Raw genomic sequence first — 25,491 nt, 5'->3', positions numbered from 1 at the left:
CCCCCCCCAGTGAATACCTATGAAGTTGCTTAGCAACAGAACCTATAAGCAAGCCAAGATGGGGAAATAGGGTTTTTTAAGATGATTTTTTTTTCTTAGCAAAAAAATATGGCAGTTCCTTTCTGGTAGCCAAGGTGATTAAAAGTCTTGTAGCATGTGGTTTTAGCTTTGTTATCTTCTAACTTACCCTTTGCAACTTCTGTGAAAGTAATGGAAAACTGAAAGATTGCTCTGCAAAAAGCAGAGCGAACAACCACAGCAGAATGCAGAGCCAGCAAGGAGACCAGCTCTTTGTAATTCCTCTCCAGATAAGGAGATGACTTGAGATCGCCCACAAGTGCTCTAGACAGTTGCTACTCACAAGGAGACAGTGGGCTTAGAGCTCTGAGAGACGAAAGAATAGTCATATTTTTGCTCAAACTGTGGTTAGTGCCTTTGAGAGGATTACCATGTTCAAATATTTCTTTTTTACTCACTTTTACAAATTGTGTCAACTACGTTTTACCTATTAGGAACCTCTGGATCGACAAGTTTAGGAACTTAAACAGGGGAGAAACAAAAAGCAAAAAAGTGGACTTAATGGACTTTTGATAAAATTCAGGACTGAAATGATGTTTACCAATAAGAGATGAAATATGGAAAGATGTTTGTTGCATTTTAAGAGAAGGTGGTATGTGACTAAAATGTTTTATACTTTTTGAAATGAAGAAGCAAATCGCTTCCTTATATATTTCTTTGCTTTTTCTTTATTATATTTGTATTTTTTCTTTCTTTTCTATTTCTTTTCTGCACCTTCTATTTTTTATTCTTTTATTTCTTTTAGTTTATAACAGGCATGTCAAACTCGCAATGTTATGTGACATCACGCGATGTATCGCAACTTTTTCCCCATTGCCGGCAATGGGGTGGGTGTGGTTTCAGTATGATGCATCCGGCCCATGGGCCGGCAGTTTGACATGCCTGGTTTATAACTACAACAGTAATAATTACTACAATCTTCAATAACTTCCTTACACTTTGCAATATATATATTAAGTAAGAAGTGTATTTTTAAAACAAAGGCAATGCAAGTCAATTCTAGCATACCATTTGGCTCTGCCTTCCTAGTAGAGAAATCGCCGTAGGGAGACATTCAAATATTCTGGTCATGAAATCAAATCTGATAGATACTTGATTCCTACAATCCAAGAAATATTTGAACACTTTCCTAGTTCTGCTGGCGCCCCATTGCTGGGCTAAATTGGGCCTGCGGAATTTGGTTTGGGATAATATAGACAGTTTTATTCTGTTACTTATCTGATTTCTAGCATTTTTCTTTCTTCTTTTTTTACAGATGCAATATAGCCCATCCTGAGTCCTGATGACAGAAGAGATTAAACTTCTGCAACAAATTAATTCAGGAGGATACGGCATGGGGACTTTTGGAATGCTTCTTTAATTTCAGTTTTTTGTTAATATAAATATTCCCATAACTCTCTGCTTTGGATAAAGACATGAATCAAGTACAATTAGAAGCTAGGAAGGTCAAGGAAATTGTTCAGCTTGCAAAATGTATACACTATACTCAATGTAGTGAGATTGTCCATAGATACTGAGAGAAGCCTTTATTCAAACTGTACTCTTTGATGTCTATTTTACTAGCTCTATCATAGAGAATTCAATATTATTCATATTCTGTACTTTTTTGGCCATTTTTTTTATAAAAATGGGAAGCATGAAAAAATATTATAAAGGCATGTTTATAATATTGTTTGTACATGTGCCTTGACCAAATTCTAAAATTAGGAGACCATGTGTCTAAATATGAGGGGCAAGCTACATTCAAATCCTGTTACTGAGAGATTAAGCTAATATTAATTTATACGTTTCTTAGGGGTAGTTCTTTCTTATGAGAATAAAGAGAATTTTAGGGAATGTTACTCAGTACAAAGTCCACAAATAATAGCCTTTAGCAGCATGTTAACAAGCCTGGCTAATCTCAAAAAAGTTAAGCAAGATTGAGTCTGGTTAGTATTTGTACTGGAGATTTGTAGGCTAGACTGAAGAAAGCAACAGATCCTTGTAGTCACCAGACATCAAGCTTAACTTTAAGTAGTCTTTACTTGAAATAAGATAGGCTTATCTAGACATACATATGTACAAAAATAGGAATGCTACTTGCAATTGCCTATCATGAGCGTGACACTAGATTAAAACTACAGGTAGTCCTCGACTTACAACAGTTCATTTAGTGACCATTCAAAGTTACAACGGCACTGAAAAAAGTGACATTACCTTTTTTCAGACTTATGACCGTTGCAGTATCCCTATGGTCATGTGATCAAAATTCAGACACTTGGCAACTGACTCATATTTATGATGGTGGCAGTGTCCTGGGGGTCATGTGATCACCCTTTGTGACCTTATGACAAACAAAGTCAATTATTTAACAACTGTATTACTAACTGAACACTGCACTGAACACTACTTAACAACTGGGGCAAGAAAGGTCGTAAAATGGAGCAAAACTCACTTAAATGTTTCACTTAACAGAAATTTTGGGCTCAATTGAGGTCGTAGGTTGAGTAGTATCCGTATATTGAGGGATGGAAACATTTGGCAAGTAACTTGTAAGAAAAGCAAAATATTATTTCAGTGCTTTATATGAATAACTTTCGTGGGTGGCTATTTTTAGCAAGAAGATACCATATGTCTTCTTTGGTGAATCCCAAACTGGAGAAGCAAGCTATCCCAAGTAAATCAGATTTGCTTAGCTGAAGGTTGCTTTTCAATATAATCAAGAAGCAACAATTAGGTAAAAAAAATATCATGAAGCAAGTTTATACAATCTGTTTTCTGTGATAAATGCACCATATGTAACCTAATCTTAAATTCTTAAAGATAAAGATAAAAGTCATAAATCATAATGTAAGAGATAATTTTGTAATCATACAAATTTATTGTAGAGGAAAACAGAAGCTTCTTCTATTTCTTTTTATTTTTTCTTATTGTACTTTTTGTTTTTTTCTTTCTTCTCTCTATTTTGTATTGGTTTATGTTTTTATATTCTTTTTAAAACATTTAATAAAATTTACTTTTTAAAGAAGCTAGAGGTGGGGAAGAAATAAGTAGAGTTATTCACTGATTAGTAAAAATACATTTCATTGTTTTCAGAATAGAGATAAATATTTTCCATATACTTGGTCTATTTTTCCAAACCCATACTTCTTGGCGGCTTCTCTATTACATCTCCATCAAAAGAAGAAGAAGAAAAAAGAATGTTTTCCTTGGTATATTTTTACTTTTATTTTAGCATTATTTGTAAGCTGCTTAGATGTTTTTTTCTTTTTAAATTGAGCAGCGTATAAACTGGATGAAATAAATGTACCAATATATAAAAAGTGCATAAAGCACAGAATACAGTGGCTTCTCTATCTATTCCTGTTTTAACTAATTGCAGGGATGTTATGAAGAAAAGTATCCACACCTTGTGGACAATGAAGAATGGAACTAAAATCACCCCCAATGACACCTTTTGCCTTCTCAAAAAAAAAATAATTGCAAAGAAATGCAAGGTCTGAATAATTAGAGCTATTTCTAGACATCGGCTTTTGCCAGTGTAATGTTTTGATTGCTCTTAGGAGACAATGTTTTAATTTAAGCTTGCTCCCTTCCTCAGTAGAAAATGTCATCTATAATTCAGAGAGGGCTAACATCTTTGCTTGTCCCTTAACACCTCCACTATGATGAACAAGGTGCTTGAGCACTCACTGCAATCTCCTTTTAGCTTGTCCACTCAGATCAAAAGAGGAACAGCTCTTAAAACCGTCTCCAAAACACTGAAATAATTATTAATTCATGTGGAGGTTTCCTCTTAAGTGTCTCCCCCCCTCTCTCTCCTCTATCTATGTGTCTTTATATTAATACAGTAAAATGCTTTCAGTCTGACAGTTTAAATGCAGTACACAGCACATAAAAGTTTATTTTGATTATTTTTCAAACAAAACATGTTATTCATTTATATTAAAAAGTATATATACCGACCACTAAAAAAAACTGGGTGATGTATATTTTTTAAAAAAAATACATCCTAGAGCAGGGCTTTTCAACCAGTGGTACGGGTACCACCTGTGGTACATTGGCACCTGGCAGGTGGTACGCAACCATCCTAGAAAAATGGTAGCGGGGGAGGGGAATGAGCTGAACCGGTGGCAGCACCGCACAAGCCTGAGTGAGAGATGGCTGGAGCTGCAGGGCTTTCAGGGCTCAGTGGAAGCGCCAGGATCAGCGCCAGGATCAGCTGGAGCTCGGTGCTGATCTTGGCGCTTCTGCTGAGCCCAAAAGAAGCACCAATTAGCTGGAATGTTGCAGCATCTCCAGGATTTACATTCAGATGCTTGGCAATTGATTCATATTTATGACAGTCACTGTGTCCCAGGGTCATGTGAAGTGACCAAAACCTGCTGCAACCACCCAGCAGACAGGGGGAATAAAAATCAACCCCCCACCCCCGCTGCCAATCCTCAACAGAAATGCTCACACCAATGAAAATCTCGGACAGGAGGAAGAGCGCCGCCGGGCGGGCAGGCAGGTGTCTTGCTCGGCTGTGGCTTGGGGGGCACTTTTTTCAGTGCCATTGTAACTTTGAACAGTCACTAAGCGAACTGTTGTAAGTCGAGGACTACCTGTACTTTATCACTTTTTTCCTTTTCTTTCTTTTTTTTGGTCATCAAGTTTTTGACACCTTGCTAGGCGACTGGTGGTACTTGGATACTGCCGTATCCTAAAAGTGGTACAATGGGTGAAAAGGTTGAAAAGCCCTGTCCTAGAGGAAACAGATTGCATAAGACAAGCACTGTCATATACTGTAGGAAGATTCCAGATAGGTGAAAGCTGTTGCACAAGGACATGTCAAGAGATACTCTATTCAAGAGAAGGTAGACCATCAACTTCCCAGATCCAGCCCATAGAACCAGGTATGGTATGGAGACAATCTACAGGTACAGAGCTCGTACTACAGAGTACCTATCTACTTATTTTAGAAGCTTAATAGAGTCCCAGGTAAAAGACGTTCCTTCCATTCCCTACTAGCATTGATGATGTTACCTAGTTTAGTAATGAAAAACCAAGCTCAGAGAACACCAAGGACTCCCATATTCCTTTTTTTCCTTATCTGGCTTTGCCCACACTGGTGTCTAGGCTTAAGTGAGTATGAATGACTTTCTCTGCTCTGTTCCGACAAAGCACATGCATGTGTGACTATGCATAACCATAGTCACTAGCTCAGGGGTAGGCAACCTTGGCTCTTTTATGACTCGTGGACTTCAATTCCCAGAATTCCTGAGCCAGCCATTCTGGGAGTTGAAGTCCACGAGTCATAAAAGAGCCAAGGTTGCCTACCCCTGCACTAGCTTGTTCCTGTGGATGTGTTTTTGCCAATTCTACAGCCCACCCAGCAACTTCACTCTGGAGGGCCAAGTTCTGAAAGGAGAAATCTGTTCTCTCTCCTTCTGCAGAAGCCCCCCCCAAAAGAATTAAGAAACCCGATTACACAAAGTTCCGATTTTTGTTCGGAGTGGCCCCTTCCTAGTTAGCTGCCTAGTATGCCAATTAGGGGGCACAGTGCCTTCAACAGACATAATGCTAAAGTTGGGGGCAACAAGTGAGGACCACTCTCTCCTTCACGCATCTGTAATCATGTGAGGCCTAATATCCAAACAAAGCTAAGCTTTTAGTCAATTTCACAGTAGGCCTTGTAATGGTCTCCTGCAGGCATATCAAAGGATTAGGGGGAGCAGGAATCCTCTACAGCTTTTCAATGAAAGGTAATCATCATCATTCATACGTTTGGATACTTGGTTAATCTGAAAACAGAAATTCTTCCATCTTTTCATCCATTTTCCAAGGTTAGATATTTATCTCAAATCATTTCTTAGTGTTTTCCTGGACAACTATGGGCCACAGTTTTGGAGCTTAAAACTGAATTAAATTACCATGCTATATTGGAAGTCATTATCTCTTTTACAGAGCAAAATCTTTACTTCACTGATGCTATGAATTCATATCTTCCTGCATTTAAAAAAAAGTGTAAAAGAACACCCTTGTTTTTCATTTTTCTTGTGTGGTTTTACTACGTTTGCAGAATGGTTTCTCTCAGTTCACAACGTCTTCCAGCTGTCTTTCAGAGACATCCATACATGCACGGATACATTCATACATATATAATAGTATACATGTTTCTATTTTGGAGAAACCAGTCTCTGGCTCAGTACTTTATTTAAACATCCTGAATCCTGGGACAAGAACCTCTGCTTCTAAAGAAAAAATAAAATACTCCGTATTTTAAGGTCTCAGGCTTTCTCGCTGACGCTGTTAATTGGAGAATTTTAGCAAAATATTATCCTGCCTCTTTAACAATATAAAAATAACTCTAGCAAGCCTGCGTACCTAAAAAAAAATAAATACTGTACGTTTATCGCCCTGAAGTCAAAAAGTTATCTTTAAATACAGGTAGTCCTTGACTTATGATAGCAATTCTGACAATTTCCTTCACTAAGGAATGTGGATTGTACTGCTTAACATTAGCAATCCCTGTAGGCCCTGTTGCCATCATTAACTTAATCCCACAGTCGCTAAGTAAGGCGACTTCCTGCCCGGTTCCCACAATCAAAGTCAGTGGGAAAGACAGCGGGAAGATGCAAGTCCACACCCTATAGGAAGCTAAGTGGCTGCTACTAGGCGGGGAGGGAGCAAGGGGATGTGCAAAAGTATGGGAGAGGGTATAGCATTAGTAATAGCCCTTATATACCGTTTCACAGTGCTTTACAGCCCTCTCTAAACAGTTTACAGAGCCAGCCTATGGCCCCCAACAACCCCGGAAGGATGGAGGGCTGAGTCAACCTTGAGCCACTCAGAATCGAACTGCTGGCAGTCAGCAGAATTAACCTGCAATACTGCATTCTAACCTCTGAGCCACCATGTCTAGGAAGGTGTGCAAGAGATGTGTCTTCAAGAAGTGCAGCACAGGTTGGGGAGGAAGCGCAAGAGGTGTGGCACGGGTTGGGCAGGTGCATGAGGGTGTGCAAGAGGTGCATGAGGGTGTGAGTCAGGTAAGTTGCATGGCACAGGTTAGGTGTGCATGGGGGGTATAATGTGAATGAGGAGGGTGTGCAGGGGTACACGAATTGGCATGGTCTCAGTGCAGAAGGGCTAAGGGAGACTAACCCTAGTGATTTTCTATATTCCTCACTGACTTTATAGGAAAGCTAGCAGGGAAGGTTGCAAATGGCAATCACATGATTATAGAGAGCTTGGCAATCGATTGCAAATGCAAATGGGTTCCAAGCACTCAAATTGTGACCAAGTAAGTGCAGGGTTCTGGAAAGGCCAGAACTCTGAGGACTGGTCATAATTAACCACTTGTTCAGCAATATCATAACTTGAAACGGTTGCTGTTCGAACAATCATAGATCGAGGACTACCTGTCTCCCCGGAACAAAAGCCGAATGCATTTTCTATTTGAAAGGTCACCATCTGAACACAATGTAAGAAAAAATAAAATGTATGCCTCACTTTCCCAAGAAGACACAAAGTACCAGATACTAAGCAATTTGTCAAGAACACAAAGCAAAACAAATTTATCATTCGAGGTTCATAAAATAAGGTGACTCTCTTTCATTCTCAACAAAAAAAACCTCTTTAGATCTACAAACTAAGAAAAAAAGTATAGTAAGAATTTGAATTATTGCCAAGTGAGCTTCCAAGGCATGTACTAGTAATAAAAAAATATTTGCCCTGCATATGATAAAAGCTCAACAGATGTCCCACTTTCTCCCATTCCACTCCTAATATATACAGAGATATACAAAGCTGTTCGGAAAAACAGCTTTTGTTTTCTAGAAGCAAAACTTATCCAATACTCACAGCATGCTTAGGTTTTCCAGGCCTGTAAATGCTCCACTGGTGTCTTCTATTGTCCCTGAAATCTCGTTATGATCCAGATTCCTAGGGAGAAGATGACAAAAGAAAACTCGCAATCAATTTCCCAGTTTGTGAGCCCAGTGTTCAAAGAGGCTCACAAAGGCCAACCTTTAGGAAACCTTCCTCAAAGACACTGCCTTTTGTTCCGGTAGCATAAAGCTTTCATCAGAAGCATTTCTGGAAAAACAGTAGTAATTTACTCTAGTTGACTAGACTTGGCCTCTTCTGTATTGTTTTCTTTCAAAGAAAACTCCCACAAGTGATGCTTCTGCTACCTGATTCTCCTCAACTGAGTAAGGGCTTTACTTCTTCTGGTGTTCAGAAAATGCAAGAAAAAGAATTTATTTTACACCCACCCACCCCTAAAGTCTTTTTGGAGTGGGACAGTCTTAACAAATCTAATAAAGCTAGTAACTAGAAGTAAGCCCAAAGGTGCTTTTATTTTAAAGGCAACTGGACTTTCTGGTTTTTCTTTAAGATGTTTCACATTTAATCCAAGAAGCTTCTTCAATTCATCTTCTTCAGAACTGAAGAAGCTTCTTAGATGAGAAATGAAACATCTTAAAAGAAAAATCAGAGAGAGTCCACCTGTCTTTAAAATAAAAGTACCTTTGAGACCACCACGACCTAGATGAATGAGAATCTTCATAGGCAACTAGAAGTAAGGATGAGAACATGCAAATAGTTACAAATACAGTCACTATGGTTTTACTGGGGTTGAGTCACGGGAAAGGGGGCTCCCAGGCTTTAGGGCATAGCTCAGCTGGGTGATATAAATGTGGCTACCAAAAGTTCCTCCTCCCCCTCACCACCACCCCCACTAACATCAAAAGAGTGAGGCCTGGGTAATAAAGGCAATAAAGCAATCAGGGGAGAAAAATGGGATCTAGAGGTAGATGGCAAAGCATTTAAAGTCCAGGGGTTGAGAGGCAAGCATGAACAAGGTCGCTTCTATTTTTATGTTTTGCATGGAATCATTTGCTCTTTATTCCAGAGTAAGCTTCTTGTTTCCCTCCATTTTTCTTTCTGCAAAGAGAAATCGATCTCTGAAGGATTGGGAAACGGCACATGATCGTCTTGCCATATGCGTGAGATGAACTGAAGGGGGAATTTGGTGTGTGGGTGAGATTTCTGCAACATCCTTTTTTTAAAAAATAAATAAAAATTAATTGACTTTTACATTGTATTTTGCATAAAAGGAGAAAAGAGAGTTTACTGCTCTTCTGGTTCTTCTAAGAAGAACATCATTTTGTGAGAAGCACACTTTCTCATAAATATATATTTTTTTTAAAAAATCCCAACATATAGGGATCCAGTATTCTAGTTCAGTTTTCTTTGCATTCTCTTTGCTTTTCTCACAACCTCTGTTGCCAATTTCCTATTCTTTCTGGCTGGCTGGCCCTGAAAGCATACTGCCTTGTTAATCATTCTGCTGTGAGGTCTCTGGGACTGACCTCTATTTGAATAGCTTCTCATTTCAGCAGTTTCACACCCACCAAAGGCTTGTCAACAATAGATCGCAATTAAAGCATGCCCAGCTCTTTTTCACCAGGTGCAGGGACTGATGGGCCTTCCTCTTGATTCAATTAGAACTTGCTCTCCCGCCCTCCTTTCCTCTCTGTGTACTGGACACAAAAGGAGACGGAGAATTAGCTGCAAGCCAAACACTCTTTTCAGTTTGGGAAAAGTCTTTCGTCCTTTTCTGTGCCAGCTGCCTAGGAGCAAGCCCTTTCTGAAAACAGGCCTGGGATTGAAAAGTGGGTCTGGGAAAGGCAAAGAAACATAAAGCCCGTCCTAACTTCAATAAAAGGAATAAATAACTGCACAGTGCAGTAACCAAGGGGGGAAAGTCTGTGTTTCTTTTCCATTAAGCTTCAACTTCAAAAGAGCTTAGGAGAAAAGAATTTTAAATAAGTAATTTGGAGCACTGTTCATTTGGTGGAAGGACATTATTTAAAAACAACAACAACAAGGATCCTATAAAATTATTCAGGTTTTCAGCTAAGGATTTCACAAAACCAAAAGTATCAACAATTGTGCACATAGAATGGTAAGTCAGTAAAAGACTGAACTAAAGAAGAAATATCCCATTAAATAAAGGGGTAAAATGTCTCCTTGAACACACTTATGGCACTTTTCTTCTTTAGTTGAGTCTGGAGGCAATATTTGCTACACTGGAAGTTTCCCAGAAGCTGTTAAATGGAGAGACGGTCATCCTCAGCTGATGTCCTCTCAGTACCAACAACTACTATGGTTCAATTCATCCACATAGTCTAAGTTTGGGGTAGATATTGTTGTTTAAATGTTTATGGAGATTCTCAATCATCCAGGTCACGGTTGTCCCAAAGAGGTCCTTTTCCAAAAGGCAACTCAACTTTTTTGGGTTTTTTTTTCTTTAAAAATGTTTCATTTCTCATCCAAGAAGCTTCTTCAATTCTGACTGGTTGGGGAATGGAAGGATTTATATTCTTTGCAGTCATCTAGTTATTAGCACTCTTCCTTTTGTTTGAAACAGGAGTCAAAAAAGCCATCTATGTCAAAACTGAACAGTCCTCTCTCAACAGATAGGAAGGGATATGACACCATCCATCTCCTTTTTACAATCCAGTCCTTTCAGCCGTCCCAAGAATGTTCCACACCCGTTTGTATTCTAATTTGGGTGACTCTGAGGATACAGATAAACCCCCAAGGGGCCTCCATAACTCTGGAGAGCTTTGAGATCCTCAAACTGCTAATGACCAGATAATTGTAAAGAATATAAATCCTTCCATTCCCCACCAGTCAGAACTGAAGAAGTATCTTGGAAGACAAGCAAATGGTTATCAAAGAAAAAAAAAACCCAAGAAAGTCCAGTTGCCTTTGGAAAATGCACCTTTGGGATATTCATTGTCTAATTAAGAGAAAGCAAAAGCAAATATCAAGACCTATCCCTTTTATTCCTCTCAAGAGTTAACCTGACAAACAAAAAGAAAAAGCTCTTACAGGACACGTAAGCTTTTGAGTCCCTTAAACACTCCTTCGGCAATGTGACTGACAGAGTTGTGACTCAGGTGAAGGATCTCCAGGCTTCCCAGATCTGCTAAACTTCCTTTATCCAGTCTGGTTAAGTTGTTAAATGACAAGGACCTGAGGGAAAAAAAGCAAAATTTCAGTGTAAAACATTTATTTTTTCTTCTTGATGATAACTCTACTGGATAGTTCCTTTGTCCTGAAAATAATTTAGTTCATGAATATCCTAAATGTTTTTCCTGTGGAAAGAGGGTCAAGAATATCCATGTCAGATAAAGTATTTACTGTATGGGTAAAATAAAGCCAGAAGCTAACTCATTTAACCCAAAAGCTCCTTCAGGTTCTCAGAACTTATTCATAGAGTTACGCCCAATTATTCCATCTAGTCATTGGCAAAGTCAAAGCGTATTTGCTTTCAGAGTGAGTTATCTTCAAGCTAACTTCAAGATCTTGGTTATACTACGGTACAGCAATCCTGCTAAATCATTGAAATAATTGTCTATATTTCTTTGAACCAAGGAAACAGATATCCATATATCCTTCCAGCAATTTGGAAGGTTATTAAGACTTGGCTTTTTACTATGATGCTGGGATAGGATTATATAGGCAGACAGAATGGAAGGAAGGTGGTCGAGCCTGCAGTGAGACATCCTAGGGGGACAATCGTCGTGACACAGGGTTTTTGTTTTATTGTTTACTGTTTTATGATTGCTTGATTTACTGAGTTAATTGTTGTAAGCCACCAAGATGGGCAGCCATATAAATATTTTATAAACATATACCCCAAACCCCAGATTCAGCCGTGAAACTTAGGAAGTGCCTAAGAACTGGAAGGATTGCAAAGCAGGGGCTGTCTCTCTGCCATCTGATCTTAGTCATAATAAATGGTCAGCTCCAAAATATCAGGAGACTATGGTTTCCCACTAATTGAACTTCTTACGTAAGTTGCTGTCTCCTTTTCCTAATTTTCTTCTTTCATGCATCAGAATAGCAACATTTGGGGGGGAATCCCTCAGATTGCCTTGCATCGTACAGAGGCTCAAGACTCCCTATCCCTGACTACAATAAAGACTGATTTGACTACCCATTTCCCTTACCCCTTTCCCCTTAAATGTTCTCCAGCTTCCTCCACCCACAGCAAATAAAAGATAGAATAAACATTTGGACCCCATGTAATCCAGGCATGCTCCGAGGGCTGTGAATTCAAAAGTAGGAAGCTCAGTGAGGTGCATGAACTATGTACCTATGGCAGTGGTTCTCAACCTGTGGGTCGGGACCCCATTTGGGGTCGATCGACCATTTCACGGAGGTTGCCAAGCAAGGCTGTCCGCCATTTTTTTTGTCCGCCATTTTTTTTGTCCGCCATTTTTTTTGTCCGCCATTTTTTTCCCCTTTTCCGGCGGGTGCCTTACCTCCCTTGGGCTGGGCCAACTGGTGGTCGGCCTGCTCCGTCTCTGCCACTTGCCAGCTACGCCTCGGCTGGCGCAGGGGGCGGAACCACACATGTGCGGCACTCCCGGGCAGGGAAAGTCCTCGACTTACGACCGGTTTAGTCCTCGACTTACGACCGGTTGGGGTCGCGGCATTAAAAAGGTTGAGAACCACTGACCTATGGCTTCAGCAGAGGGTTGAGTTGCATTTTAGTCTGGGAGCAACTTCTCTTCAAATAAGCCAACCTAAAATAGCAATGTTTTATATGTACCCTGGCATTTGTTTTTGTAGATTTGAGACAAAATCTACAAAAGAAATTCCGGGAGGAGAGTGAGGCAAAAGTGTCAACAATTTCTTCTATCCAGCTTTAATAATACAGGTTGCTCTCAATTTACCACCACAATTGAGCTCAAAATTTCTGTTGCTCGGCAAGACAGTTGTTAAGTGAATTATGCCCTATTTTACGATCTTTCTTGGCAGTTGATAAGTGAATGAGTGCAATTGTTAAGTTAGTAACACGGTTGTTAATTGAGTCTGGCTTCCCCATTGACTGCTTGTCAGGAGGTCACAAAAGGTGATCACATAAATTCCAAACGCTGCAACCGTCATAAATATGAGGTAGATAAGTGTCTGAATTTTGACCATGTGACCATGGGGATGCTGCAATGGGTTGTAAGTGTGAAAAACAGTCGCAAGTCACTCTTTTCAATGCCATTGCAACTTCAAACGGCCACTAAACAAACGATTGTTAAGTCGAGGGCTGTCTATGCTGAAGTGTGGGATATAAAAGTTAATGACATCTGCCAAAACCAGGAAAGTTAGGACAGAAACATTCCTAAGTAAAAAGGGTATTATTTCCGTCGCAAACAAGTGGCATGCTTTTTGCAAACGTGCACAGAGGTAGTAACTAAGGAGCCATGGAAGAAGGCATTTGGAAAAGCTTTCCAAAAGGCAAGGAGCAACATAAATTAATTCCCAAGGAGACTGTGGTGTCAGATTATGAAGAGATGGCAACCAGTCAACATTATTTCCTCATCTGTGATGAAAGAATTTTTCAAAGGGGGAACGGAGAGAGGGTTACACAGAAGAAATCCAATGCTAGCAGATAGTGCTAAGCACAACTGTTAAAAAAAACTCTTATAGTTGGCAGCAGGTGTTTTGTTTTTGGTTTTGTCAGAACTGTAGAGGCACGTTGTTTTTTTGGGACGTCAACTAGAATTAGCCAAGAGCAAAATTCAAAATAAAGCTTTGTAGTATCCCTCTGCAATCAGCCAGAAAGAGGGATGTATTCGCTCACATTTTGTACCTCTTGACAGCCTGAATAAGGGAATATGTAGATTTACCAAAAACACATTTTCATTCCAGAATTGGAAAGAAAAAACTCTCCCTTAAGGGATTTGTGAAGCTCCTTGTATTCTGGATAAATCCACAACACCTGTGTCCCTTGAATGGACTGAATGTGTATCCTTAAAAGACATTTGCAATAACTTTCTTAATATTCTTTATCTGGATATTTGGATAAAACTGAAACAGACATTAACAAGGGAAGCAAACAAAGCGTCAAACCCTCGGGTTAAAGAAAAATCTCAAAGACCTCTAGGGACATCAATTGATGTTCTTCATAGCATCACAGACATTTTTTTAAAAAACATATATGCATGTACAAATGTATAGACATGTGTGCGTGCGTGCATGCATACATTCAGTCCGTTCAGTGTTTTAAAGAGATTTGAAATTAAAATAATTATAATAAAAATATACAAATCAACCAAGCACAGTTAGATGCTGGGGAAAAGTTTTAAAAGCATCAAATAAGTAATTGTTTCATATTTATCTAGGTTCATAAAAAGTCTTTTTAAGAGAAGTTAGGGACAGATAAGGCTTGCTAGCGATGGAAACTAATATATGGACGCTGACTGTTGAAAATAATTTATGTAGCTGAAACAAATTTCTTTGATAGAAGTGGTATTTGAAGAAAAGATACAGCCAATAACTTCAGCACTGATAGTTACTGTGGAAGAAAGAGTGCCTTAATATACGCTAGTCCCAAATTTTCTAAATTAAAAATTAGCATTTTAAAAGAGGGAGAAATAATTACATTCTACAAAACGTGAATCTTCTAAAAACTTTTCTTTCTTAAAGCACTGCCTACACATACAGCAGTGCCAGAGTATCTATTTTTATTATCAACTGTTGCCTCCCAAATTAGCAAACTCACAGTTCGTTCAGCTTTTGGCAGAAGTTCCATCCAGCGGGATTGATACTGGATATCAGGTTGTTACTCAGATGAAATTGTTGAAGGGACACCAGACCATACAGGGAACCACCGTTCACTTCTGTGAGGACATTGTGCTCCAGGTGCCTACATGAAAGACCAAGTTGGACATTTTAAATTGCACGCAAACTTGCACCCGACATTGTTTTTTACTACAAAATTCCCCAAATCTGCAATTTCTTTATCTAATGAAGAAGGGAAAAAAACATAATCCAAATAGCATGCTTATTTGACTTCTGGGATTATAGCTGACATGAAATTCCTTGCATGGTATTCCAACACCCTAACATTCTGTTACTGATAAAAGTAAAGACACCTCCAAGTCAAACTTGACCCTTGTTGACTGCATGGAAATATTCTTTTGGCAATGAGACAGAAGTGCTTTGCTGGTGCCTGCTTCTGGGATGTTTTTGCAGTTTCACAGTGTAACCTAAGGACTTCCTTCCTTCCTTCCTCCCTTCCTCCCGCCCTCCTTCTTCACTCACTCACTCACTCACTCACTCACTCACTGATTCTGAGTTCCACTCGGTGCTGCCCCTATCATAAGCCCTGTTACTAAATCAAACATCTAAACAAGGGGTATATAATCTTTTTACACTCTAGGTCTGTACTGGAAAAGGTCTTCAGGGCTAGGAGGCAACATAATCTTGACTTAAAGGAATTTAAATGAACTAAATGTAGGTAATACCATTACTGTCCATGTATTTAATGATTTCCTCTTCCTTTATATTAAGAACCACCATTCAGAAGTAGCCCTTGGAGGGGCTCGAGAATTGCAACCAAGCTTTGGAGACTGTGCAAATATGGCTTTGGGCCATAAATTGTGCACCTTTACACAAATAACAGCAAAAGTCTATATATGCTCTCCCAGAAGTGATTCCACTTCATTCAAAAGGATTGCCCAAAAGCAGATGTTTCAGGCACCAAAAATCACATATCTGCAGTCATGCTGTGATGTGGGAGGATGACTTCCTTGGTATCCAAAGAAAATGTCAAAAGAAATACAGTATTCCTTAAAATCTATCAACGTAACTATTGACTTACAGAACCTCCATTTTGGCCAGTCCCCAGAAAGCTCCATCCGTTAACTTGCTTATATTGTTGCGCTGCAGCTTCAAAACTTCTAAACTGTCCAGTCCATGAAATGTCAACCCTTCTATCAAACGAATACGATTCCGATTTAACTCTCTGAAAATGACCAACAGCACAGAAAGATATTAACTCAAGTCTTTCTCAATGCAACAGCCAGGCATAGGAAATGAGGAACAGAGTGGCAACTCCTTACATTAGACACATTTTCTGTCAAAATGTATACATTCTATTTATATATAAAATACATTCTACAGTATTTTGTTTGTAAAAATTACATGCTTTAGAATGCAATGGGATTCCTTTAGTGACCTTGTAAAAATATCGAAGTTTTCAACCATAAGATTTTTTACCACAAACAGAAGGCAGTATGTATTGTATTTCTTCCTAATATAAACGTAATTGTATGCTATTAACATTTATTTCTTGTAGAAAATGGTTCAAAATCTTGCTATTTATTAAATTCTTTGTATACGTATAGAAGAAATCAACCTAATTTACTTCAGGCTGATTAGAATAAAAATGGTTTGTCTGGAATAATGAATGGTTTATGTAGTCCAGGCATGTCAAACTCACGACGTCACGTGACGTCACGCAACGTATCAGGCCGGTTTTGCCATTGCCGGCAATGGGGTGGGCGCGGCTTCCACGTGATGCGTCCAGCCCGCAGGCCGGCAGTTTGACACCCCTGATGTAGTCCATAGGTATTTGGTACACAAGGCCAGATTTCTACCTCCCAAAACCTCATCTGAGTAATCCAGTGAGTAGAGATTATTGGTACTATAGCCTAAAAAAATCTGGAAGACCACAGGATTTTCACCTCCGCCGTTTATTTCAATTATAAGCAAAAGCATAAATTTGAATTTTTGAAAACAGAAAAAATGAATACGTGAGTCATCTGAACAGAAAAAAGTAATCTGGTTACAAAAAACAGGAGAAAATAAAATAATATTAAATTAACCACAAAAGCCAAATGGGCCCAAATGCTATTAATTTGATTTTAAAAAGGAAGGGGAATATACTTCCTTGCTTATTTCACTTTTAAAAATTTCCCTTATTTTTTTTTTTACAGGTAGTCCTTGAATTATGACCATTTGTTCAGTGACTGTTCAAAGCTGTAGCCAAATGAACAAAATTCAGCTCACACCTATAACTGGTTCCAGCATCCCAAAGTCATGTGATTGCCATTGCCAACCTTTTCTGCCAGCTTCCCACAAACAAAGTCAATAGGGAAGCTGGCAGGGAAGGTCACAAGTTGCTTGGTACACTTCCCTTCTTTGTTGGTTTTCTTTGTTTGCACACCCTGCACCCTCCTTTCCCCTGTGCTTTCTAGCCCCTACCTGTTCCCTCCTTTCCTGGCCTCCTGTGTTCACATACATGCACACATCCACCAGCACTTTCCTTCTCTGGGCCTGCTTGCATTCACATACACACACACACAATACCAGTCCCCTTCTTCTCTGAGCCTCTCTGGACTTGCACACAGGGACATACCCACCAGCGTCCTCTTTTCCTGGCCTCCCTGAACTCGCGTCACACACACCAGCATGCGCACAACTTGCACCGGGCTTCCCAAGACACATCCCTTTGTGACAATCCTGCATTCCTTGCCTGAGACTCCCTCCACTTCTCACTTAATGACCCACATGTCTTTGGGTTATGATGACAACTAGGACTGCCTGGATTGCTGTTGCTAAGCGATGTATTCACATGATGTTGTATTTTATGACTGCGTCACTTAGCAATGGCAATATTTATCCCAATTGTCATTGTAACTCGAGGACTACCTGTATTATCACATGAAATCTTACACTAACTATGCTGAATCTACCCTTTGAGTTGGGTTCCAAACTTCAAGAAAGTAGCAAGCAAATGTTGATGCCGAAGGTCAATTATATGTACATAATGCGCTGTCACAGATGCAGATCAAATGCAGCCTACACTGTACCTTGGACAAACAAACAACAACATGCGCGCTAACCATCAAAAGCACCCTTTGTCTACCCTAAATGTCAACTCCACATTCTTTCTTCCCTGCAGTTTGAACACCGTATGTGAAAACAGGGTTTAAGAAAGCCCTCTCAATCCTGCTTTTCTCTCAATTGTGTGCCCACAAAATAAAAGTAAAAACCAGAAAGAGAAAGGCAGCCTCTTTTATAAAAATATGCACACACACGCACTGACTGACATAAGGAAGAAAATTTATCACATATATTCTAGTTAATGAATACTCAGATATTTTCCTTCCTTTCTTTTGGTCCTATTAAGAATGTAAGCTGAAAAAATCAATCCTGGGTGGAGCCACACCCAATTTTTTTATTTACTTCATTCACGCCACAAAAGACCACTAGGATATGCTTTAATCAACATTTCACACATGCAGGCTGAAGGATTGTGTTTGGTGAGGTGTCCTTAGGGAGCTCGAGCTTGGCAAGTTATAATTAAACTGCACATTTCTACTCACAGTTGTGTTAGATGGGGCAGTTTGAATGCTTTGACGGGAAGTTGGACAATTCTGTTTTTATTCAGGCGAAGTGTCAGCAGGGATCGTGACAAGCTGTTAAAAGCCTTGGTGTCTAGGACGCTGATCTTGTTGTTCCCCAGGTAGCTGCAATAATTTATAACAGAACATTCAAAATGGTTGTGTTGGAGGTCCTGATTAATCCTTCTTTATCTGAGCAGGTGGTGACATCAGACATGCTGTTTTCGGAAACCAAATGTCTCCCTGCTCTAACAACAATCAAGCCGTTTTGCACAATTTATAGGCAGGTGGTGATTAAAAGATTCCTCCGATCTGAAGCACTTCCAGTCTCCTTCCCCTCTTCAAATGCCTTTTGATGAACTAAAGCTTCCAGAATTGTATCCTGTTTTTCTTGCTTTGAATTCTGGAGCAGTAGTCCAGATGAGAAAGGATGTCCATATAGGAATCAAAGCCAAACCAAAAGCAGAACCAACACACATTGTATACCGGTAAGTTTAATAATCACTGGAAAAGACCCTGATGTTGGGAAAGATTGAAGGCCAAAGGAGAAGGGGATGGCAGAGGATGAGATGGTTAGATAATGTCATTGATGCAATGAACATTAAGTTTCACAAATTCCAGGAGACAGTGGAGGACAGAGGGGCTTGGTGTGCTGTGGGCCATGGGGTTACTAAGAATCGGACATGACTTAGCCACTGAACAACAACTAAGTATAATAAAGCATACTGAAAGTAGGACAACTGCATTCCATGTAGATTAAACATTGCCTTCTGAAGAAATTAGTTTCAATTACATTAGCTATCCTTAAAATGGGAATGACAGTGTCTTCATTCATAGGGATGTGAAAGAACAACAAGTCTAGTGAGATAATAAATTCTTTGTCTATTTAACCAGAATTCCAAAATCTATCAAACAGATCTGAACACAGAATAATGGATGAAATATGATGAGCACCAATGATGTAAAATAATAGTGCAAGAGGAAAAGCCAATGGCATACAGCCAGCCACAATCTTTATAAAGACAACATTCTTAAATTAAGAGAGTTGGGATTGTTAATTGCAATAAATCTTGCGATCTACTAATCATCCGTATCTCCAGTCCCTCAAACTATTCAAATGTTTTGATTTTTATAACTGGCTTATCTATGAGTGACACATTTTAATGGTATTTGAAGGTTGTCTTATCCATTGATGGGTTTATCCAGAAATATATATGGGTCCTTTAAAAAAGTATTGCTATATATACTTGCAGATAAGGCCATACTTGCAGATAAACTATCAACCAAACTCAGTTTTGGAGGGAGTAGTTTAGAACCTAAAATTCTCAACTTATCTATAAGTTTATTCTCTCTCTCTCTCTCTCTCTCTCTCTCTCTCTCTCTCTCTCTCCCCCTCTCTCTCACACTCTCACTCTTCATTTTCATTTATTACAGTACCATTCAACTGCTGTACAGTTGAAAATAATTGATGAGGGAATGAAGCAAAGGGCAAAGTTTTTCTTCTTTACTGGTGGGAATTTTGGCTCCCATATTTTGTCTCAAGCCATTTTGAATGTAAAGAAAGACAGTACAGAAACAGTTCCACTGTATATCCCGCCCCCACTGGTTAATGATCAATTCTGACATGTTGTTGCATCAGAAATCAGAGAATGTGATTCTTCATTTAAAAAAATGTATTCATCATAACGGACATATATAGCATTATGAAATGTTCAGCATTAGCATTTTAATTCTAATTCAAAGTAATTAGGGAAAATAAGAAAGACATTTTAATTTAAAAACCTGATGAAAGAATTTCATCTATTGATTATTTGTGGTAGGTATATATGACAGAATATAATTGAACTTCGTGTTCTTTGCACTTTCACGCCTCACACCTCTCATATCAGCTACTGTAAGAGGCCATGAAAAAAAAAAAGATGGCCAGAAAAACTCAGTTTCCATATCAGCTCAATAGGAAGAGGCAGAAGTTGATGACAGAGAGCAAAAACCAAGTATCCCTGTTCCATTCCTTCCATAAGCATAACATGACCAATGAAAGAACTGGATACTAGAGATGATATACATACAAGAGATGCAAATGAACAGCACTCATTTGAGTTTTAACCCGTATTATAATCGGTAACCCTTTTTTAAAAGATCAAAGTAACCTGAAAGTCAGTTGTTCTTGTATAAATGAGTACTTTTCCATAAAACATTTTAAAAAGAAAGAAAACTTACAGATCCTTTATGGGAAGCCCCACCGGGAAACAGCCACTTCGGATTTCTGTGATGTTATTTGAGCTGAGGTCTAACGTTTCCAGGGAAACATAAGGCTCCAGCTGGCTGGCTTCGATGCCGTGGATTCGGTTGCGATTCCTGCCACACAGAATGGAGAAAAGTCAGACATAAACTCACTTTTTGCCCTTTTGGGTTAGAATATAATAGTACATCCATACAGCAAGACACAGGTCTTTGTAACTGATCTGGCACTTTGCATCGGATGGAGTAAAGGAGTACAGCTGAATTTAGAATGGGAAGATAAAACTTGTCATTAGAATGACAGAAATTGATGTAGATAAGCAAAACACTATGGAAAATATCCAGCGGAAAGAAAGACCACTTTGAAGCTATAAGTTTAAGACCATGATCTACTGACTATGCTATTATTTACTTAACCATCATTTGTTGAGTAAACAATGACTGGCTGAGTCTACATTTGGTGCTTATCCATAAACTATGTCTGATCTACTGTGGCTAGATTCACACATCACATTCTGACAAAACCAAAGCCCATTATGACTTAGCACCATGTATGAAACTAGCCAAGAGACCCTGTTCTGCACTACATGAGAAATAACTGCACGCAGAATGGAAATCTGTCTAAGATCTGTATTCCTGAGGAACGTTTAAGTTGACCAAGATTGCAGTCACAGGCTGCCTCAATAGCTGAGATTATAGATTAAGCAGAACCAATTATGCAGGTTATCATTATATTACTGAGTAAACATGTGAGACCTCTACTGGGCAACCCTGAAAAGAGGGAAGGGCTAATCTACAGGTGGATATCCTTTGGGAGTACAATTAAGTCTGCCAGTTTGCCAGAGAAGCCAATATTTTTTTCATGAATGAAAACGAATATACGTACCACAGCATAATGTTGCAGGATCCAATCTGGGTCAGTCACTGGGACCAGAGGTTTAGACTTCCGAGCTTTTGGACTCTTGCTGGACCCCATCGTCAGGGAACTTCTCTCTAGCAGAGACTGTGTCAGAAAGAGCACACATTCTGCTAGAGCAGGGGTAGTCAACCTTGGCTCTTTTATGACTCGTGGACTTCAATTCCCAGAATTCCTGAGCCAGCTTAGCTGGCTCAGGAATTCTGGGAGTTGAAGTCCACGAGTCATAAAAGAGCCAAGGTTGACTACCCCTGTGCTAGAGAGAGGTTCCCTGACGATGGGCTCCAGCATGAGTCCAAAAGCTCAAAAAAAAAACTAAACCTCTGGTCCCAGTGACTGACCCAGAGTGAATCCTCCAATATTTTCTGCCTTCCCCTCTTTTTTTCCAAGGGGGAAATGGGAATGTATAGCTGGATACGTATTTCTTACCCCTGCACAAAGTAGAACTAAGCCCTGCATTCTCTTCTCTGAATAAAACAAAGAGAGTGGAACATTAAATAACTAATGAGACAAGGAGCTTCATCCTTGATCTTACTGAGAGGGCCTATGAGTTTCTTCAGTCAAGCTTAAGTTGCCTCAGAAACTGAACGTGGTCGGTTTCCAAAACTGAAGAGCCTTTCTATGAATTGCATTAACATTTGCAATTTACACACAGGCAGGAGGTAAAGCGTTGACGTTCGTCTGCAGCGCGGATGGCGTGAGAAATGATAAGAGTAAAACAGGTGGTGCTACTTCAAACAATCCCGGCTTTCCTAGGAATACCGAAGTATGCTTTAGAAAGTAAGATTATATCTTAATCCTGACGAGGAGGCTGTGCTAAGTATCTGTGTGAATATTTATTGGAAAGTCTTTCAGCAAGTAACATTACCTGGGAGGAGGAAGACTAACCTGAGCATAGAGATGATTAGGCTCCTCCATAATGGAGGTCATTTCTGAAGAATGGGAAAGCAAGATGAAACCATACAGTTAGCCTTCATCTAGGATCACCTTACAGTATTAGTCAGTGGGTTTTGTTTTTTTTTAAGTTAAGTCTTAACAGAGCAAAACTCCACCTGCTGCAAGCAACAAAACCAAGCTTCAAATAACCAGAGAACTCAGAAAAACATTATTTTAATTCTGATACAATAATTTTCAGATCTATAGTTCTTCTTTGTATCCTACAGTTTATCAATTACTAAATTTTCAACCAACATTGTATACACATTCATGTCCCAAGAAACACATCACCACAAACATTCTTACACATTTTCTATATGTTCATCACACAATCAATAGGACATTATACTTCCCCAATTTTGCATTATTCACTACTTATTTCATTGTACTCAGTCATCCTTATGGTGCTTTATTTCTATCACATATTGCTCTTAACAGCAATCCACAGTAAAACTTTAATTTTACATCTGTTCACTTTGTTCACATGAGTTCTCATTAAGCCCACAAAACAAACACTCTGTCTCCTTTCACACATTTCTTAATGAACAGCTAAACAGTAGAAATCTGATCCACAACCCCATACTGAGCAGAGAGCCACACTGTACTTTAAAAATTTTGTTCACCATTGTTCACCATTTACTTTTTCAGTAAAAACTTTTGACACACACAAAATAAACATTCTTGCCCACATACCACAACACAATGGTGCATGTTATATACTGAACATATGCAGGATTCAATGGTCAAAACACTGAGAACTCTAGGACAATAACACATGTGGCAGGCAAGAACTCTTATAAATAATCTTATACTTGATCAAAAAGTCTGCAATTTATTGCCCCAAACAACAGATTGCTTGTCCCCAGAGTGAGCAGCCACATACCGACCAAATTTTATGAGCAAGAAACAATTGGTTTTACTCTGATGATAGAATGATCTTTGATCCAACATAAGATTATGCCAGTGGACTGGGAAGAAGAAAGGTTCTTCACAAGTGTGGGGGGGAGGGGAGAGGGAGAGGAAAAATAAAATTTGTGCCTCTTCCTAGTTTGGAAGGTCTTTTATTTCAGTCAGTCATTTCTGCTCTATTCACCTCAAGACTTGTCTACTGCAGTGTGCTATACATAGGGCTACCGCAGCAATCAGAAACTTCAATTAATCCACAATACAGTGATGTAGAATTGTAGACAGACAAGGACATGCCACATTTTCATGAGACCTCTACCCCGGAAGCTGCACTGGTTACCAGTATGCTTCTGGATGTGATACAAGGCTATTAATTATAAAGCTTTACCTGGCATAGGGCCAGTTTATTTGAGAAATTATCTGTCCCCATGGTTTCAGGGAACATCTTATTCCAGAGGGCAGGCACCACAACAGAGAAGGCACACTTTCTGGATCCTGATAGATGGCACTATGTAATCCAAGGGACCTAGCCAGCACGGGCCAACAAAATTGATACAATGAAGGTCCCTTGGATTACATAGTGCCATCTATCAGGATCCAAAAAGTGTGCCTTCTCTGTTGTGGTGCCTGCCCTCTGGAATAAGATCCTCCCTGAAACCCATCTAGCCCCACCCTGTTGATATTCTGTAAAGCAATTTTTTTTCTTAATTTTATTTAATTCCCACCTTCATTATTTTTATAAATAACTCAAGGTGATGAACGCACAAAATACTCCTTCCTCCTCCTATTTCAAACATTGTGAGGTAGACTGGGCTGAGAGAGAATGATTGGCCCAAAGTCACCCAGATGGTTTTCATGCCTAAGGCAGCACTAGAACTCACAGTCTCCTGGCTTACTTAACCACTAGACTAGGGGTAGGCAACCTTGGCTCTTTTATGACTCGTGAGCTTCAACTCCCAAAATTCCTGAGCCAGCTGGCTCAGGAATTTTGGGAGTTGAAGCCCACGAGTCATGAAAGATCCAAGGTTGCCTACCCCTGCTCTAGACCAAACTGGTTCTCTGCGATGAAGATTTGGTTGTCCTCCCAGGCCTTGAGTTGAGATGAGTTCGGCCCCTTGTTGGATGTTTCTTTGTCTATGGCTGTCCAGAATGACTGGATCCCATCTTGTTCTGTTTTGTATTTGGGTTTATTTTATGATGTATTATATTGAGAATCAGTTGGAGTTGATCAGTGACTACATGAATTAATTAATTAAATGAGTAAAATCTACGATGGGGAACCTAGATTTCCTAACATAATTTACTGGTAGCCAGAGGAAGATGATACTAGCACAGCCCTTTTGGAGGTTTTATAGGAAATACACATATTTTCCATCCAAAGCATTTCAGATGCATGCAAACATGGTACATACGATAGGTTAATGCCTGCATTCTGATAAAGATCTCAGAATTTATACCTGGAACTCCCAGATCCAGGGCTAAAAGACCAGGAAAGAAATCTATTCACTTTCTTCAAACTCCAATGCCATTCAAATAGGCCAGATGGAATCGTAATGACTAATGATATGCCTTGAGAGATTCAGACATTTCAAAAGAAGAACAAAATTGGCCATAACGAGTCAAGGATAAAACAAGCATTTTAACTTCATGCTTACTTTTGCCATAATTTGTCTTGAAATGCAGGCTACCCTATACATGTTTCCTATGCATTGTAATAATGGGTCACGGTAATGAATATGTATTACATTGTATTGCTCCACACATGACTTCCAGCAAAACAAGGGAAAGTCCATCCTTTGAATCATGCCCTTTGTTTTTATTAATACTTCTGCTATCCTATATTTCCCAAGGAAATCGCAAAGACTGGTTGCAATGTGTTCATCAGGCAGGAATGACTGACTATCCATAAAAGCACACCATACTTTTCTAAGAGCCCACTGAATCACAAGGTCCAAAGGGAACATCTGGTAGATTCTCAAAGCTGTTGCCAAAGCTGTTCAGGTAGAGCTCAAATGAGAAGAACATGTACTCCTAATATGCAACATAAACTGTATGCACCAACATTTTAATTAGTAGCAGCACTGGCCCTGGAGTAAGATGATGGGTTTGCTTGGATACACAAAGGAGTGAAGAAAGCCAAATCCCCTGTTTGGATTTCCTATCTGCAGGAATTTATGGAGGTTTTATTTCCCTGAAATGAAGACCGGCTGCACAGAAGTACAACCACTAATCACCACAGGATAAATG

The 25,491-nt window shown here is 39.3% G+C and overlaps 1 protein-coding gene across 1 annotated transcript in view; it reads right to left on the bottom strand.

The window, feature by feature from the left end:
* The window catches only part of LRIG1 (leucine rich repeats and immunoglobulin like domains 1), a gene marked incomplete at its 5' end in the record, with an annotated part of 91,801 nt that overhangs the window by 25,039 nt on the left and 41,271 nt on the right, over nucleotides 1–25,491 (bottom strand). Inside the window, 6 exons of the mRNA XM_029285770.1 lie at nucleotides 7,903–7,983; nucleotides 10,942–11,085; nucleotides 14,618–14,761; nucleotides 15,719–15,862; nucleotides 18,228–18,371; nucleotides 20,466–20,603. Coding sequence (XP_029141603.1) covers nucleotides 7,903–7,983; nucleotides 10,942–11,085; nucleotides 14,618–14,761; nucleotides 15,719–15,862; nucleotides 18,228–18,371; nucleotides 20,466–20,603 — 795 coding nt within the window. The remainder of the gene's footprint in view (nucleotides 1–7,902; nucleotides 7,984–10,941; nucleotides 11,086–14,617; nucleotides 14,762–15,718; nucleotides 15,863–18,227; nucleotides 18,372–20,465; nucleotides 20,604–25,491) is intronic.

Source organism: Protobothrops mucrosquamatus, unplaced genomic scaffold (assembly GCF_001527695.2).
Source record: "Protobothrops mucrosquamatus isolate PMUCROS unplaced genomic scaffold, P.Mucros_1.0 scaffold2218, whole genome shotgun sequence".
NCBI classification, from domain to species: domain Eukaryota; kingdom Metazoa; phylum Chordata; class Lepidosauria; order Squamata; family Viperidae; genus Protobothrops; species Protobothrops mucrosquamatus.
Note: the sequence above shows the minus strand (reverse complement) of the source record. Positions and strands in the feature narration are given on the sequence as shown.